Source organism: Anneissia japonica, unplaced genomic scaffold (genome assembly GCF_011630105.1).
Source record: "Anneissia japonica isolate Jap-2015-1 unplaced genomic scaffold, ASM1163010v1 scaffold376_len1572418_cov194, whole genome shotgun sequence".
NCBI lineage: Eukaryota > Metazoa > Echinodermata > Crinoidea > Comatulida > Comatulidae > Anneissia > Anneissia japonica.
The window spans coordinates 1,342,921-1,360,825 of NW_022741166.1; the positions used below are offsets into that span (position 1 = coordinate 1,342,921).

The 17,905-nt window shown below is 31.9% G+C and overlaps 1 protein-coding gene across 1 annotated transcript in view; it reads left to right on the forward strand.

The window, feature by feature from the left end:
• Window positions 1-16,041, forward strand: part of LOC117118600 (pre-B-cell leukemia transcription factor 1-like) — a 46,022-nt gene extending 29,981 nt beyond the window's left edge. The window contains exons 5-9 of the mRNA XM_033263230.1: window positions 2,568-2,703; window positions 4,769-4,943; window positions 6,279-6,403; window positions 6,961-7,098; window positions 13,405-16,041. Coding sequence (XP_033119121.1) covers window positions 2,568-2,703; window positions 4,769-4,943; window positions 6,279-6,403; window positions 6,961-7,098; window positions 13,405-13,584 — 754 coding nt within the window. The 3' untranslated portion in view covers window positions 13,585-16,041. The remainder of the gene's footprint in view (window positions 1-2,567; window positions 2,704-4,768; window positions 4,944-6,278; window positions 6,404-6,960; window positions 7,099-13,404) is intronic.
• The last annotated feature ends 1,864 nt before the right edge of the window (window positions 16,042-17,905 follow it).

The window sequence follows — 17,905 nt, forward strand, 5'->3', positions numbered from 1 at the left end:
CCCCCCCCCCCCCCTCAGTAGGTATGTGCCTAGCCAGACGTAGGTCCAATCCCTAATATCACACAGTATGTTAGCAGACATTTTAGTGGGTTTTCCATTCTTAAACTTGCTGTAGCCTCATCATCTACAGAGAAAAATACTGGTACAAATAAGAGAAATCATATTACGTTCTCTATTAACTAATAAAAACGTGTTTGAATCTTTTACTGCTTTTGAGATTTATTATTAAAGGGAGAAAATTAGATTTAAAAAAAAATAATTTCATAATTTTCTAAAAATAATTGTACATAATACACTCCTTAGGGCCTGTTGTATCAGATTTTATTTTTGTATGTTTGCCGTTTGTTTTGCAATCACAGCTGCTATTTCAAAGCTGTGTATCTGTTTTGACTGAAGACGGCTGGGGGGCCTGGTGACAAGCCTTATCATTCTAAATGGGGGTGAAGGCCATGCCAGAATAATAATGTTACTAGATCCAGATGTAGGCTAGATGACATCATCATTAATATAGGTAAAGTATATTTAAAAATTAATAGTACTAGGTAGTACAGTATAGTGAAGCTGATCTTTCAAGGGGCAGGCCCTCTTGGACTATATATGGGTGGCAGCATACTGGGAAGGTAGAACAGACTTGTTTTTCATGAGGATTGATGAACATCCCACCTTGTACAGTTTGCCCAAATGCCATAAGCAAGAGAGATGGGACCTCCGGCCTGCGAGCCTAGGGGATTATACGAAAGTCTCACTTGGTCATATAATTAAAGGGGTAGTCCTACTTGATCATGAAATTGAAGGGGTAAACTCATTTGGACGAATGTAGGTAAGAATGGCCCCGGAAAAAATGGCCCAGGAAAAATGGCCCCGGTAAAAATGGCCCCAAATGACGAGTAGGTAAAAATGGCCCCAATGATAAAATTCATTAATAGAAATGATTTTTTTTTTTTAAATCTTCAAACATTTAAATACTGTAATAAGCAAGAATTGAATCAATAACAAATACAGTTAAACAATCGATGCAAATAATGTACTGAGAGATTATCAGAAAACAACGGCCATTGAACATTTTTTGATAGTTGAAATAAGTTTCAAGAAAGTTTATTCCACTAACAAAGTAGAGGAATGACATACATACATACTTCAGCTACCAAAATATGCAACTCTTAGATAACCACAATATTCACTTTTGTTAAGTATCAAATGAAATAACTTTACATGTTATAAACAGTGCAAATAAACAGTAATTAAAGCATGTGGATCAATTGTGTGTTTGAATGACAAGTCCATGTATAGGAAAAGGGAGGCTTACTTTACTTCAACAAATGTTCTGCTTAGAGTTACTACAAAGAAATATTTGTTAATCAAATATTGTTTTTAATGTAAACTGAATTATTAGGAATACATTTATTTAAGCAACTTATTTAATTGCATACTTGGTTTCTACTCCCTGCCAAGTAAATAAGTGCATAAAACTATACTAAATAATGTAAACTGAGATACTATATTATATACATAGTTATGTAAATATGGCAATTATGCTAAGAATTAAAATGGCGTGTAATTGTGAGTGTAAATTAATTATGGTAGGATCAAATGGTATTGCTAAATCCCAAAAACCTAAAACACACTGTAGAAAACCAAACAATTCAATTGTGATTTACTCACTTGGTATATCAATAAGAAAATTAAATATTTATAAGAACCTATTTTTTGGTTAAAATGTTGATTTTTTTTTTGTGAAAAAATACTTGCAAATACAAAATCCAAACCCTTTAATTACGATTGTAGAACTCTCTTTTTCTATAAAAAAAATAATAATTTGATGTTCATATAAAATTGTTTGTGGGGTTTACCAATACCCGGATTGAATTTCTGGAAAATTGTGATTTCGCTTCCTTGAAATTGGCCACAAATAAATTATTTTAGTATTAATAAATGCATGATTTATGTTGATATATTGATTATGCTGTTGCTATTTTTTAACATTTAAATTGGAAAAAAAATAAAAAGTGTTATTCATGGCTTTTTTTTATCTTTGAATATTTTATCATTGAGTATGTAATTTCTGCAAAAAGTAAAATGTAAATGGCAATTTATTTGATGTTAGATTCCTTTTAAAAACTAAATTATTTCAGTTTAAAAAAATGCATATAATGATTTTTAAAAAATCAGTTTTAATACAGAATTTTATTATTGGGGCCATTTTTACCTACCTGTCATTTGGGGCCATTTTTACTGGCGCCATTTTTACCGGGGCCATTTTTTCTGGGGCAATTTTTTCCTGGGCCATTTTTTCCGGGGCCATTCTTACCGTACACCCATTTGGACACATGATTGAACTTGCAGTCATATTTTGTCACGTAATTAAAGGGGCAGTCCTACCTTCTTTTTGATAAAGGAGCAGTCAAACTTAGTCATGTGGCAGTAATTAATGGGCTAGTCCCACTTTAATTGGTTAATGGTATTGTGATTAAAGGGACTGTCTCACTTATTCATGTAATGTACTGGAAAGTCCTATATAGGTATGTCATAACAACACATTCAAACAGTAATTTTGGTTTTTATTACAGAAGAAAGAGGAGGAATTTCAGCAAACAAGCCACAGAAATTCTCAACGAGTATTTCTATTCCCACCTAAGTAACCCGTATCCAAGTGAAGAAGCAAAGGAGGAACTTGCCAGGAAATGTGGCCTTACGGTTGCACAGGTACACATTTTTAATTCCTAACAAGGCTTCATTTACCTGTTATTACTATAAAGAAAACACATATAGTTTGCTAAAATTCTGTTCCAAAATAATACTATTGCCAGTCAGTGTAATTTATGCGTACCTGAAACATGTACACAATAAACTTAAGTTCACAGTATTAAACATATATTTCAATTTAATAATCACAAATATTAATGTAATCTGTTGTACTTATTAAAATTATATTTCTCAAACTCTCAAGTTTCTTCAAGAAAAAATAGGTCTTGAAAACATAAATTTACACTTCACTAAGTACCCACTCAAAGATATCTTGCAGATGTAGGTACCTGCCAAAACACATGATGACTTGCCAATCAGTGTTTATTGACACTGGGTTTTATCATCGCAAGTCAGTTTAATATCAGATTTTAGTGTTTAATATCGTGTTTGATACGAGACAAAATTGAAATGGTTTGGAATTGAATATGGATATGTCGTAGGATTTAATGCATTAGACCATTTAGGAGACAAAATTGCATAGTGACTTCACTGAAAAGAAAATATTGTTTTATATGAGTGGCAAGAAGATGAACATTAATTAGATAATATTAATACTTTCAAAATATAAATATATACAAAATAGAAATTATAATTTAGTAACAGCTTTAATGTTTACAATAATTTGGATTCTCAAGATTTAGTAAAAAAAATATAGAATAAAGACATTTGAAGAATTATGTCTTAATAGTATATAGTCTGGCTGTTATAGATTATTAATAGAGAAAGTATAGAAATCTTTGAATATTAAACAATGTTTTATTGTTATATAATAAAGTCCTTGTGAATTGATATCCTCACTATTAGCCTTCAGTGCTTTTCTTTTCCTATCTTTTAATCTATTAAAAGAAATGATATGCACTAATATGGCAATTTCTGCTTCATATAATAAAAAAAATCCTCATTGAATCGATCCAAGTCAATAATTAAATTTACTCCGCATCTTATCTCGGCTGTTAAAAAAAATGTATTGGTATTGATAATGGTAATTCAATTTACTGTGGTGTAGCATATTCTTAGGGTTTCTTATATTTTTTTATCCGATCAGCATAGCATACTTCAATTAGATAATGCCTGAGGGCAGATTGGATTGAGTGTCCGAGGCCTTGACCCCAATTCCCCTTCTTGATGAGTAAGAGCTTGGCAGCGTTGATAAGCCAAGCTGAGGAGATAACATCACAAAATCTTTCAGAGAGGAACTCAACCAGTGTTTATGTCCCCGGCTTAGAACCCCAGCTTGTCAACACGGAGCACGCATGGGGGCTCATGGTAAAGCTAGGGAAAGACGAAGCTGCTATACTATCTACTCCCCCCTTCCTATCAATAGGAAGTGTGGCCTCTCTAGATATCTGTTATGACTGTCTATTTTAGCTTCTCCTTGCTTTTTTTCCTCAGTATTCTTTGTGCGTATTTTATGTGTGAGTATTTTTCAATGTTGAAGAATATACTATATAATTTTAACTTGAAATTTGTTGCCATTTACTTACCAATTACATTATCAATATTTATATTAATTTTATCAAATTTAAAATGATTGCAAAATTTAATATAATTTTCGAAATTCATCTTTTTTAGTATTTTACTGTAAAAACTTTTAGAGCTATGGTATAATAGGTGAGGTGCCCCTTCCAATAACAAATTTCCTGGTTCAATCCCGGTTAAGTTGATTAGATTATTCTTGCACAGTCATTGGTAGTATATAAGCCTCTAACAAGGTTTCTTGGTACCCCAACCATGCTGATAGAAAACCCATACTGATATGGCGCTCCCAAACGAAACCCATACTGATATAGTGCTGCCAAACAAAACCCATACTGATATAGCGCTCCCAAACAAAGCCCATACTGATATTATTATAATAATAATAATAATGATATAGAAATTTATATATCGCCTTTTGCCAAAGGAGATAAGGCGCTTAGAAAAAGTTTTATTTTAAGAAAAAGGATAATTTAGGAAATAAGTGTGCTTTTAAGAGTGCTTTTTAAACACCATATTCATAATAATGTGTGTATACTTCTTACAGATTTCCAATTGGTTTGGAAACAAACGAATTCGGTATAAGAAGAACATCGGTAAGGCTCAAGAGGAAGCTAATCTGTATGCGGCGAAGACAGCAGCGGCCGCAGCTTCCGTAGGCTCACAGAGTCGATCACCGAGCTCTACTCCTACAACACCATCAGGTACTGGACCCAACAGTGGTAAGCCTCCATCCCCGTTAGCCTAATACCCTATCCAGACTAGACAATATTTGCAATTGGTTTGCTACAACCAATCACAGTAATTCACAATTTAAAACTGTTTGTGAAAGCTCACCAATCGATATTGCAAATTGTTACCTGTTGCAAATAGGTGCTACAATCTTTTTTTACTCCTGATCATGGAATCTGATTGCAACGAATCACAACAAATCACACAGACACTAATTGGCATTGGTCAGTCAACATGAGTTGGTCAGTAGAGTTTACAGTGTCGTAATTGTAAAGTTTTTTGGGTGTGAATGCACCCAAGAGTTGTGATTGGTAGCAAATATTTTGTATTGCCACTAATTACGTAACAACCAACCACAACATCTAGTCTGGGTAAGGTATAACTGTGCCCTAATTCCTCATTGTTGATTATGAATATTGAAAGTAGTAGAACCCTTTGGCTATGATTGATTATAAATAATTCGCTGGCAAGTATGCCCTATTTTACTGGTTTCATTAGTTGTCTCTGATCAATTAGATATAGAAAGCACTTAAATATCAGGCATGCCTTTTGAAAAGAAATATTTGTTGTTACCAGTACTAATAATAGTTATGATGTTCTAGTGGCTGTCATGAAAGTAGGTTGATAAAGTTGGTGATAAGATTTCAGGGTTTTGCAGAGGGAACCAGCTTTCAATTATAGAGGGCAGTATACCATTATACTACATTAACCAGTGTGCTGATAGAGAATAATGCTACTCTATCTTGTAGTTAAAGGGTATGATAATGTCAATATTTTTTAAATGGAATTATATGAACAGTAAGTCACATTTTCCGACACATTTTTATTTGAAGTCAAAGAAAGCAAGGCACAGCTGAATAGGTGAAGAATAACATCTTCAGCTTAAACTAACTTGTTTTAATCAATTAGTTATTAATACAGCGTTAAACAGTAAAATGAATGCTATAAAATGGTAAAAGAATCTTGTAAATCCAACATTTCTTTATGAAGTTAGAAGCGTTTAAACATACAGTTGTTTAAAGAACAATATTTCTCAGGCAGAAACCATCACCATGTTGCTAAAATTTGTTGTTTTAACATTGAAAATGGGGAAAATAACAGCATATGATGTATAGATATATAAAAGTTAGTTTAGTGCAATAAAATAGATTTCAAAAATGTTGACATTTCAGCATGTTTTGGCGATCATCTCTGAAACATGATTTGCGACGAGTGACTGGTTTGGATTGTCTTTGCCACATATAAAGGAAAAGAGTATATTTTTAATCTTAACATATTTTGATTTAAAAAAATTACTTTAATAAATATTGATTGATTTTTGACAGGCTCAGGGAGTTTTTCAATGTCTGGTCCGGGTGGAATCATGGGAAGCTCCGAGTACTCAATGGGAATGCAGAATGGCGATAGCTACCAAATGCCAAACCAGGTTGGAGCTAATGTACAGTCACAGGTTAGTATGAAACAAATAGTGTGAAAATCGGTTAGTGGTATGATTTGGGTTGGGGAGATTGTTGGTATTTGCTTGGTGTATATTCTTGGCATATGCTTTGTCCAGTGTGGAAGATTTCAGGGGGTATGCTGATTTCCTTGACTGTTTGTCCATCATCCAATCCAATCCAATCAGAACATTTGTAAAGCGCCTTTCTTTGCAGATACGAAGCACTGCACCCGACATATTTAGGCACCTCACAACCAACAAGCAGCCGTGATCATTGCCTAACCCAAGCACAGAACAAGCAAACAAATCAAATAGAAGCAGTGGCAAAGTTTGGAATCATAAATAAATAATGCAACAATAAATAAAATAAGAATAGATATGGGATAATTAGTTAAAGAGGTGAGTCTTTAAGTTTGACCTAAAGACAGCCACAGATGTTGAAGATCGAATGTGCACTGGAAGGTTATTCCAGATGAGTGGCGCTTCGCACGGAAAAGATTTGTTACCAATACGCTTGTTAAAGATATCATGATGATCTACATTAAACATTATCTTTTATTTCATAACAGGTCCAAAATCTCCGCCAGGTGATTTCGCAAACGGGAGGCTACAATGACACAGCACCCCCAAGCACCCAGTCTTCTATGTACAATATGTCCCAGTACAGTAACCAACACTCGGCAAGTGGAAATGGGGGAAGCGATATGGTAGGTGCCTCATGATGCCAACTTGCTGCATGTCCATCCCATCATGCCTTGCTTTTGGATTGATGTTCTACTTTCTGCTGCATGTCTATCCCATTACATCCGTCTTGCATGGAAATGTGTTCTCTTTTTTGGTTTTGTATCCTATAATTCATTAAAGCAGTCTCTTCATTTGCAGAGATTATTGATACCATCGGAAACGATTGTTTATGTATGACGATCATAACTTCCTAAAATGCACATCATTAATAACATCACCTTTCCAAATTTTGTGGTAGGCCTGCACATTTAACACTAGCCTATGCTGAAATTTGGTAGCCAGACCCTACTTAGCCAAGTGATATCTCAATAGGCATAGCTTCATAATCATATACATTTATTAATCTTGTATATCAGAAGTCATTTGTGTATAACAGCTCTTTTTCAATCATTATTTAAATTCCTAAGCTATATCCATTTTAAGTGAAAAATTCCTGCGATTTGTCCAAATTATGGGTATGATGTGACATCATCATACCCGTATATGGGTCTGATATGATATATGAAAAGTTAAGCAAAAAAACCTGGCACTGTGAATAAAGCCTAAAAGAATATAAATCAGTGTACAGTAATTAAACATCTTTGTCATAAGATTGAAAATTTAATCATATTTTCATCATTTTATACTATACATAACTTTTCAAATTGGTATATTTTTCAACCTTATGACAGACCAGTTCATATGTATACTATAAAGTGATAGAATTATTGGTTCCATTGCAACCATTTAAAATTATCTACACATCAGAAAGATAGTGAAATGATAATGATCAGAGATGATAATGATAATGATTTGTATATTTATGATTATGGTGAATAATTATACTGATTAATAACATGATTGAACAATAATGACAAAATTAAGTGTTTTTTTTTGTATGTTGAATTGTATATTATTCAAAATTAATTCTCGAAACTATGCAAGCAGCATTACAGTAAGGATGGTTGGTGTTTTTGCCTGATTATGAGAATTTCACAACTTCACTTGAATTACTGGTATAATCTTAATAAATATTTCTTTAGTAATTAATATAATGAAGTAGAAATTACCATTGTAAATTATTTAGGATTTTTTTAAAATTGAAAATTGTATATTTAACAGTTAAAGTTGACTTAAAAAATATAGTTAATTTCTGAAATCATGACTTGACTATTTGAAAGCATTTATTTGAAATATTCTTGTTCGGGGATAAACCTCTTTTTGTCATCTGCACTCACCTTATAAATATGTATGTGTAAATATTGTAACATATTTATTCTTTAGCTAACAAGAAATCAACGCATTGAAAATTTGAGCTGCGGTATTCTTACTGTAGGTCATTGTATCCGAAATGCATCCCTCATAAATAGATAGCATTTCACCGTCCCTTAAGGACTCTGCTAATTGCGATACATAAACCCCAATTGAAAAGAAAAAAAGGTATCTAATCCGTGATTGACACCGTGATGTCTGCGAAGGTCTTAAGTGTAGAATCACTCCTTTTGTAATGTAATTGGTTGCTTGCCCATCTCAGTAGTTAAGTCCCTTCTGAATCGGATTTCAAACCACTTCAACTTTGCTAGGATCTTCGTGTATCTGATATTAAACTCTTAACTAAACAACGAGACAAAAATCCTAATGCTAAATAGAATTATTCTAGTGTGTTCATTAGCCTACATGTTTCTTTTCTGTGCTCATCATTTGTTACAATTTAGATATTTCATTTATTCTGGAGGTATTTTAAAAGTTTTTGGCAGTTTTATTACTTTTCATTTTATATCTCTTATTTGAGCTCCATAAACCTACAATTAATAAAAATAGTTTTTGAAAAAAATATTTGCCTATATTACATTTTTTTTAAATTGCCATTTTATAATAATTTTAAATTTTGATTTCTGATATTATAAAAGTCAGTATGTTTTGGTGTTTTTTTCTTGAAGTTGCTTTTTTTTGGGGTTTAATATAATATTTCTATACAATTTTATCAATTTTTTTCTGTCTGGATTATTTGATCCAAATTTGATTTTTTTTAATACAAAGTGCTTTGTGGTAATATATATTAAATCTTCTGTTACAAATTTAAAATTAAATTGAATTCAGAAGTATATTCCCTTTTAATTCTTTGTAAGTGAATGCAACTTGCAGTGCGGCTTAACAGATTTCACTCTCAACTTATGCACTTAAAACATTCTTGAGTTTAAATTGATATAGTACAATTTTTTAGATTTTCAAGGGTGGTACATACAAACAGTTACGTTCATTATGGCCTTGGGTTTTAGATTTAAATTTCAACTTATACTGTAATCTCAAAATTGTGGGATATTTCACTAATAATTTTATTTCATAAAAATAAATTTCAACTTATACAGTAATCTCAAAATTGTGGGATATTTCACTAAGTTATCAATAATTGTATTTCATAAAATTATAATTTTTCCACTACAATTTTAAATTCACTAAATATTCTAAATCTAAATTTATCAATATGAATTAATAATCTCCAGAATAAACTTGAGATTACGCATCTGATCTGTAAGTTAATCTCACTAGCTCTAAACTATTATTCCAAAATAGAAATCAAGATATCCAGATAATCCAAAAATTATCCACAGACTAAACTTGCTTAAGCGATTTACACTGATGTTTAATTAATTACTTGATCTTTAATTTAATCTTAAAAGATCGGAAGTCTAATCTAAAGGCAAATAGAGGTCAAATGTCTAAATCCTAAAATTTGAAAATTATCTGGGATTATGCCACAGATTAAACTTGCTTAAGAGATTTACACCAATGAATTCATCTGAACATTAAGCTAATCTCACTTGGTCTAAATTCTACATATTTCAAATAGATATTAATTTCTAGACATTTTAAATCCTAAGATATAATATTAATCTGGAAGCGATCCATGGATTAAACCCACTTTTAAAGTGATTTATACAACCATTGATAAAATTTACTGATATTTAAGCTAATCTCACAAGATCTAAACTGTATCCAAACTAAGATGAAGTTTAGTCATTTCTAAATCCTAGGTATCAAATTGATTAATAGATAATCCATCGATTATACTTGCTTAAGAGATTTAACCAATATTGATTGGTTAAATTAATTAATCATAACTTCATGCTGATCTCACAAGATTTTACCGCTAATAAATCCAGATAGTGGTAAATTTTGAGACATTTAAAACCAAGTTATCAAATTAATTCAGAAATAATCTGCAGATTAAACATGCTTAAGAGATTTACACCGATGTTGAATTAATTCAACTGATCTTCATGGTGAACTTGTAAGATCTGGCACAATCTTGAAATTGATATCTTAGCTTACATGTCAGTCGCAACATAATCACATTCCTGTATTTACAGTTAGGTTGAGTTTGATTATTGGGTTGAAAGGGTATTTGGATTCTAGAAGCATATATGTTATTTTCTACATATTTGTGCCAAATGCGGTGGTAAAACCTTAATGGCTTAAAGAAATCTTTTCTATTGCTAAGATTTATTTGACCATATATATGAAATTTAATTTAATTAATGGTAGGATGGAATTGGAAAATAATAAATTAAATGTGAATTGAAACAAAGATTTATAAAAAATCATTTTTGTTCTTTTGGTAGAAGGGGAGAAATTTGTAACTGGCATTTGGTTGTGCAAATATTCATATACACCTGAATAAATTTGACATTTTTCCCCATTTTTTTAACGTGTGTAAAGTTGGATTTTTATATGTTAGGCCTTGTAATACTTTTGCATAATATGCAATATTGATCATTTTAAGCCTAGTGGGGTTTTTTGTATGGAGAGTTGAATTGTTAAGGCCAGAGTGGGGCTTTTCATAATGGACACTGGCTTTTGGTCACATGTGGTATTAGGCCTTGTTGGGGTTTAAATGGATATTTTGTTAATTATTAGGCCTAGTGGGACTTTCCAAATGGCAATCAGAAGCTGTCAGATATTTCTCCGTGTGGGTTGTACTCAATGATTATTTACTATTAGGCCTTGGGGCATCCAAGAGGCTCTCAAAATATTTTCAAAAATTAGGTGTTGTTGGGGCATCACACAATTCACTTAAATGCTGAAGTATTAGGCCATGTGGGAGTATTTAAAGAAGGGTCTAGATTTATACACAAAATTAGGCCTCGTGGGGTTATTGGAATTGCTAATGTTTTAGGGTTGATGGGACATTATAATGACACTATGGTAATGTTCTCATTAGGCCTTGTGGGTGCTTTTGACTGTTGTGTTTATGCAAAATAATATTTTGGGTGCTGTTTGTCTTAATAGGAAAATAACATTTGTAAGTTGAGTAACATAAATGCTATAATTTGTTTTGTCGATATGAATATATTGTTTATTGTTTTTAACATTGATTTCATTTTACTGTTTATTTTGTATAAATCTAATTATATTGGTAGTTTAAAGAATATGTGATGCCTGCTTTGAAAACTTGTAATAATAAAAGGAAGAAATAGAGATACATTTTAGCATTGCTATGTGTGTATATATTTGTAATTGCTTAGGTCATATAACAAATTGTTTGATTGTTTTTGTATTTGAAGATTTGGGGAAGATTTAGGATTAGGTTCAAATGGGAAGGGTAAGAAATACAGCTGAAATAGGAAGGGATACATTTTAAATTTATGACAGGTAACGATTAAGGCTCAAATTGGGTAAATGTTATGGAGTAATGTTCAACTGGTGGAGGGAAGTGGATTGATGCTCAACTTGGGAAGAGATAAAAATGATGCCTGAACTTGGAGAGGATTGTAAGGCTTAACGTTCGGAAGAAAATTATTAATAAACTTGGGAAAGAATACAAATTAATGCTCTTCATTGAGAAGTAAATTGATTTCTTTATTAAAATGGAGGATTACAATTATAACCATGGTATCAGACTCAAAGGTGTTTGATGAAGTGGCGCATTGTGAAAGGCTGGACTGGGCTGGTAGAGCCCTTCTAGGCTAGGCTTGGCTTAGGCTAGGCTAGGCTAGGCCGAGCCGATGGTAAGCATACAGTATAAATGTCTGTCCCAATTATTAAATTTTCTTTGATAAAAAAATTTTTGTATACCCATATATAGACATGATGTACCTAAATATAGTCATGATGTGATGTCATCATGACCATATTTAGGCTTGTCACATGGTTATATGAATAACATTTGATAGCCTGGACAGTATTAAACAAAATTTGATAAAACAATGTCAGCTAAGTTTGACAGTTTGATAGACAAACATATGAAAAACTTATGATGTTGTGGAGATGTTATCAAGGTTCAATTTGGGTATGGGTAATTAAGTTATGAAAATGATAAGGATTAATTTATGGAGATCATTGTTATAAGTCTCACCAAAATTAAGTGATAATATTATTTAATAAAAACATTACACAAAATGCAAAAAAATATGTGGTATTTTGTATAGCAATTAAGTCATGTCAGCAAAACTAATTCTCAAATATTTCAGCTTATAAATGTTCTCAGTCATATTATGAGTATCAAGTCGGACTTGCAGCTGGGATTATCTGGGTTATCCCAGCATTATCAAAGTTTGCTCGAAGATTTATTTAAAATTCTGCATGTTTCTAATTGAATTAAATTTGGTCTTTATCATTTATCATCTCATAACTGCATTATTTCATTTTCTTTTTTAAAGGGAGAATCAGATATGTTCTCAATCCTAAATAGATTTAAAAATATTATCAGCATAATGTGCATGTGCATGTGTCTTCGTGCATGCATGTATGCAATGATTTACATAACGGTTTTTTGCTGATCTTTTGTGTGCTGTTAATTTGGTGGTAATGTTTTCATCGTGTGTGTAGTGAGCCACCTCTTTGCTTGTTGTCATTCTCGCAACCCATCCATCATTTATCACTGATTAGCATGTTCAGTAGAATTTCGAGATGATGTGAGTATCACTTTGGTTGTTTGTTATGATTTCCTCGCAAAAATGACCCGCTTTTAGGGCAGGTTCAATTAGAAACTGGTGAACCCCGCAGTGATTATTCTTCCCGCACGTTCCTGACCAGTCAGTGTGGCCAGAAATTACGTCTGCATTTTATTAAGTTTAATAGGAAAAAAATTTGAATTCATGCACCGTTCAGAGTGATGAAGGAAATTATTTATATATTCATAACTGGTCAGGGATGTCAGACACTTGATCGTAAGTTATTTGATATCACTACTTAATTAAAAGAAGCGTGGGAATTAAAATTTCCGTAATCTAGTATACATTGTTATAATGAAGCTCAATAATACAATTTAAAATGATTTGATGTTGCAGGAGTCGACGCATGAACACACCAACCAGAGGTCATCACCACGTGGCGATGAAAAAGTGCACCAAGGGAGTAATGGAGGGAGTAATGGTGAGGGAGGAGAAAGCTGGAATGATTTTGCAGGACTGCAGACATTAGAGGAGGAGAACAGTAATTCGCGTGATAGCCAAGGTGGAAAACACTAAAGATCGTCAGGGAGTCTCCATTTACTAACAATTATTTTTAAAATCTATAAGTTGTGAACATTTTTCAACTCACAATGATCTAGAGAGAAAATTTAAGAAAACATCCAATCCAAGGACAGCTATTATCAAAGTATAACTACAGAATAGTTTCTAGATGTCCACGTGGCGAAAGAGGCGGATTCGTTTCTTCAATACCTCATCAATTTGGACTTGTGTAGTGAATTGCAAGTTGTGTGTTCCTGAAAGTAAATTTTCAAATTTGCAGCTTACGTTAAGCAGATGTTGCAACACTGCGATAGTGAATTGTTACCTGTTTGAACCTTCCCTCCCTGAGTTGATTTCTCACCTGGTTGACACATGTGTTGTACCTCCACCTGGGTTGATTTCTCAGAAGTTGACACCTGTGTTCTATTTATGTTTACACCTGCCATTGTGTTTTTTGAATACAGATGTAACTTATACAAAAGCTGATTTAAGTCTTCAAAGTAATAATTATATTTACAAGTGGTATCTACTTACCTGTGATTGATAGAGAATGTCATTTTGATATGAAGTGTTGGGGGCTGGGATTGTTTGTGAAAGCCTTGACTACATGTCAATAAGCCCCACCCAATTCATGAATATCTCTAGATTCATCACACCGAATATATGTAGTGTTTCAAAAAAGTGTCCAATTTATACAAAACACGACCATGACATGTTATTGTAAATTGTAAAAATATAGCGGATTGCATTTCTTATAGAATCTAACCAAGATCGCACGGTATTTATGTTATATACTACAACAGTTAAGAGGGAGGGAGCGGCTAGAACTGAGGGAGTGCTAACGAATGAAGTAATTTTCATGAAATATTTTAAAAATATTATCCTTGAATGTAACAGCCTTAGTGTAACTCCCACTGTTTACTGGAAATTCTGAAGAAAAAAAAAATGGAATAGAAAGGACTTCTTGTGCTTTTTATGTACAAGAATTTCTTGAGCAGAACATACAACTTAATAAACAAACCAAGTTGGTTGTATTGAAATGTATCCAAGCTAAAACCAGATTAGGGAAGGTGTGTTTGGAAACAGAAATGTGATACAGTATTTGAACCAATTTTATGATAATTTTCTGTAAAAGAATTGTAATCAATTATGCATGAAATGAATAACTTAAGAGCGCATATTTTAATTTTTTATTTTGCATAAATTTAAATATTCATCATTGATGTATGAATACTAAAAACTTGTTTTCAGTATTTCTGCATATTAACATACAGTGTACAGAGAAAAAAACAAATCAATTTTTATGAGGTGTGGATGTGAATAAGGGTGAGGTTATTGTAATGAATCTCCTTATAAGGCATGGTGTGTGATTTGCATATCATGAATATTCATTGTGCAGTAACCAAAATGTAAATATGTTTGTACCTTGATGTAGAACGTAGGAAGCATTATAGTATTAGCAGTATTTGTTTTTTTGTTTTTTTTAATTTCTATTTTTTCTTTCAAACGTTTAAGTACATGCTGCTGTTTCAGTTAACATATTTTGTCTGTTTTTTTTGAAAGAAAACATTATTTTAAAATCAGTTTTCATTGTCCTAAAATTAAAGAGAGAAATCTTATAATGTTAATGTCAATTCATCTCCAAATATAAAATTTCTTTTTTAATTATAAATAACTGACTATGATATCCTATATTTTAAGTCTTTTTTTTTGTTTTTTTTTTTGAACATTTTCTTAGATATGTATTTTGTTGAGTGTTTTTGTAGCATTTGTTTTTGTAGCATTTGTTTTCATTAATAATTTTTTAATGACATATTGTTTCTGTTTTATATGCGTAGACATTAAAATGTTAGAAGTTCATCAGTTCAGTTCGTCTTGCTGGGGAGGCAGTTCTTTTAGCTATGGGCGTGAAATGAGGAAAGCTAGACTTTATTGATGAGAATTATTGGCACAGTTGTCTTGAAGTCTCCTTGTGTGTATACATCATATCTATTTGTGTAAGGGTGGGTGGGTGTGTCAGTAATTTTAAAATATACTTTGAGAGGTTGCTTGAGTGCCTTTAGTAAATGATTATACTTAATTATTCATTACCCAAGATGCAACTGGTGTTTATTTATCTTATCTACTATTTTTAAAGATCAATTTTAACCAAGTAAATTTTATATTCTTTTTAAGTGATATTATTTTTTTTATTGTCATGCTATTCACCTTTATTATCTTTAGGAATCGTATGGTAAATTCATGCAGGGGTGACAGCCTTAAAAATACAGACATTTCATTGGTAATTTATTGACATTTAAACTTAGGCAACAAAAAAGTATACAAATTAAAGATGGCATCCTCTGATATTTTCAAAGGAAACTCATAAACATGAATTTTAGATTCCATTTTTGGAAAGAAGATAAACTGTAAGACTGTACAGACCAATTTAAAAAAAAAAATTGACAATAAAATACCAATTTTGAAATACCATTTTTTTTGTTTAGTAGTTATACTATTATTTTAATTATGATTTCTGTTATCTCTGCCCAGACTATCAAATATGCCCAAATATAGTCATGATGTGCCTATATATGGTCAGGATGTGCCTATATATGGTCAGGATGTGATGTCATCATGACCATATTTAGGCATGTCACATGTTTTTGTCAAATAAAATTTTTAGTCTAGACAGGGCTTAAATCGATGAAACATGGTGTTAAGTTCCAGGTGAATTAATTTGAAAGATGAATTCCCTTCAAAGAGAATACAGTATAATGTAGCAGAAAACAATACGTTATAACTGAACTTCTTTATGATTTAATATATTACAATTGGATAACAATGTGCATTGTAAAAGAAATTCCAGTGTGATTCAAAGTAATTGTCCTTTTGCCGTTTAACTGTTCAATTCGAGAACAGATTAACTTGAAATATTACTTTGGTTTTGGAGTTAAGAAAGATGGATGTTTCAACATCCAGGATACCTTTAATATATGAAAGGTTTAGTGGTTAAACACGATTTAATTATAGAGTTTGAAAACGGAAGTTTAAAGAGAGGTAGAGAGTCACGTGTCTACCACGGAGACGGCAGTGATATTACTGCAGACTTATTGGCAGTTAACTCTTAACGAATCATGATGAAATTCAAGAATTTATAAACTCTAAATATATCACTATCAAATTGTATGTAACAAATCATGTGAATTGCCCATATATGGGTATGATCTGACATCATCATGCCCATATATGGATGTGATATGACGTCATGATGCTCATATATTGGTAATTCACTCCGATTTGTCACATAAATGTGATAATGTGGATGGAGTGTACAACATATTAACATAATTCATCTTCCTATGCACTCGTTTGTTCAATTTTTAATCATTATTTTTTGATGAAATAACATTAACAAGGGGAATTCCATTAACAAAAACCATTGGTTAACCCCTCTTCCCTTCACCAACATTGGAATAATAACTACCTCATCAGCCATCTTCAATCATTCACAAGTCTCTCAACTAAATATTCATGTTGATATAATTTCAGAATAATTGTAAAAACGTCTACACCTAGATTTTTCATATCGGTCATCATGTTGTACACTAATACAAGTTTTGATGATTTTCTTTGTGGACTTCTTTTCCCTTTAAGTTGCATTTTAACTATTGATTAACACGGACAAGTATCTCATAGTTATTGTATTTTAATTTATGGTTGTATGAAAGGTAGGGGCAGGGAGAAAATAATTTGTCAATCATAATTACAGTACCGATCAATGTTTATGTTGTTTATTATACAATGTTTACTATGTTTATTGGTTGACCACCAACTGAATTTAATTTAAGCCTACAAAAAAAAAGGTTAAAAAGGAAGAATAAAATAAACAATGCTGTATTTACTGGTATGCTGTGTTATAGAGAAAAAAATACTGCACTTGTTTCTCATTGGTTACATTTTGAAAGACAATCTGAAATACGTGCCCGTGTGTTGTTGCTTACCTACTCTTCCTAAGAATATGAATGTGTATGATCATTGGTCAATCCGTATCATGTGATGTACATCAGTCATTAATGACGTTATTTTACATTTAAAAAAACAACTGACGTCTGAATATTTTAACGTTTGAAGCAACTATGTGCCAAAATGATTCAATTAAGACTTCCATGTAGCGATTTTAAATTGATACGTTTTTCTATAGCGATATTTGTAAATGAATTGTTTAATCGTTGATTATGTTTGAAATTGTTAATTGATTGTTAAGCTCATCGTATACAACTTGATTTTCGACTCATTTACCTTTCGAAGAACAGATTAGTTTGTTCTTGTGAACGTGCCAAACATATCACGTAGT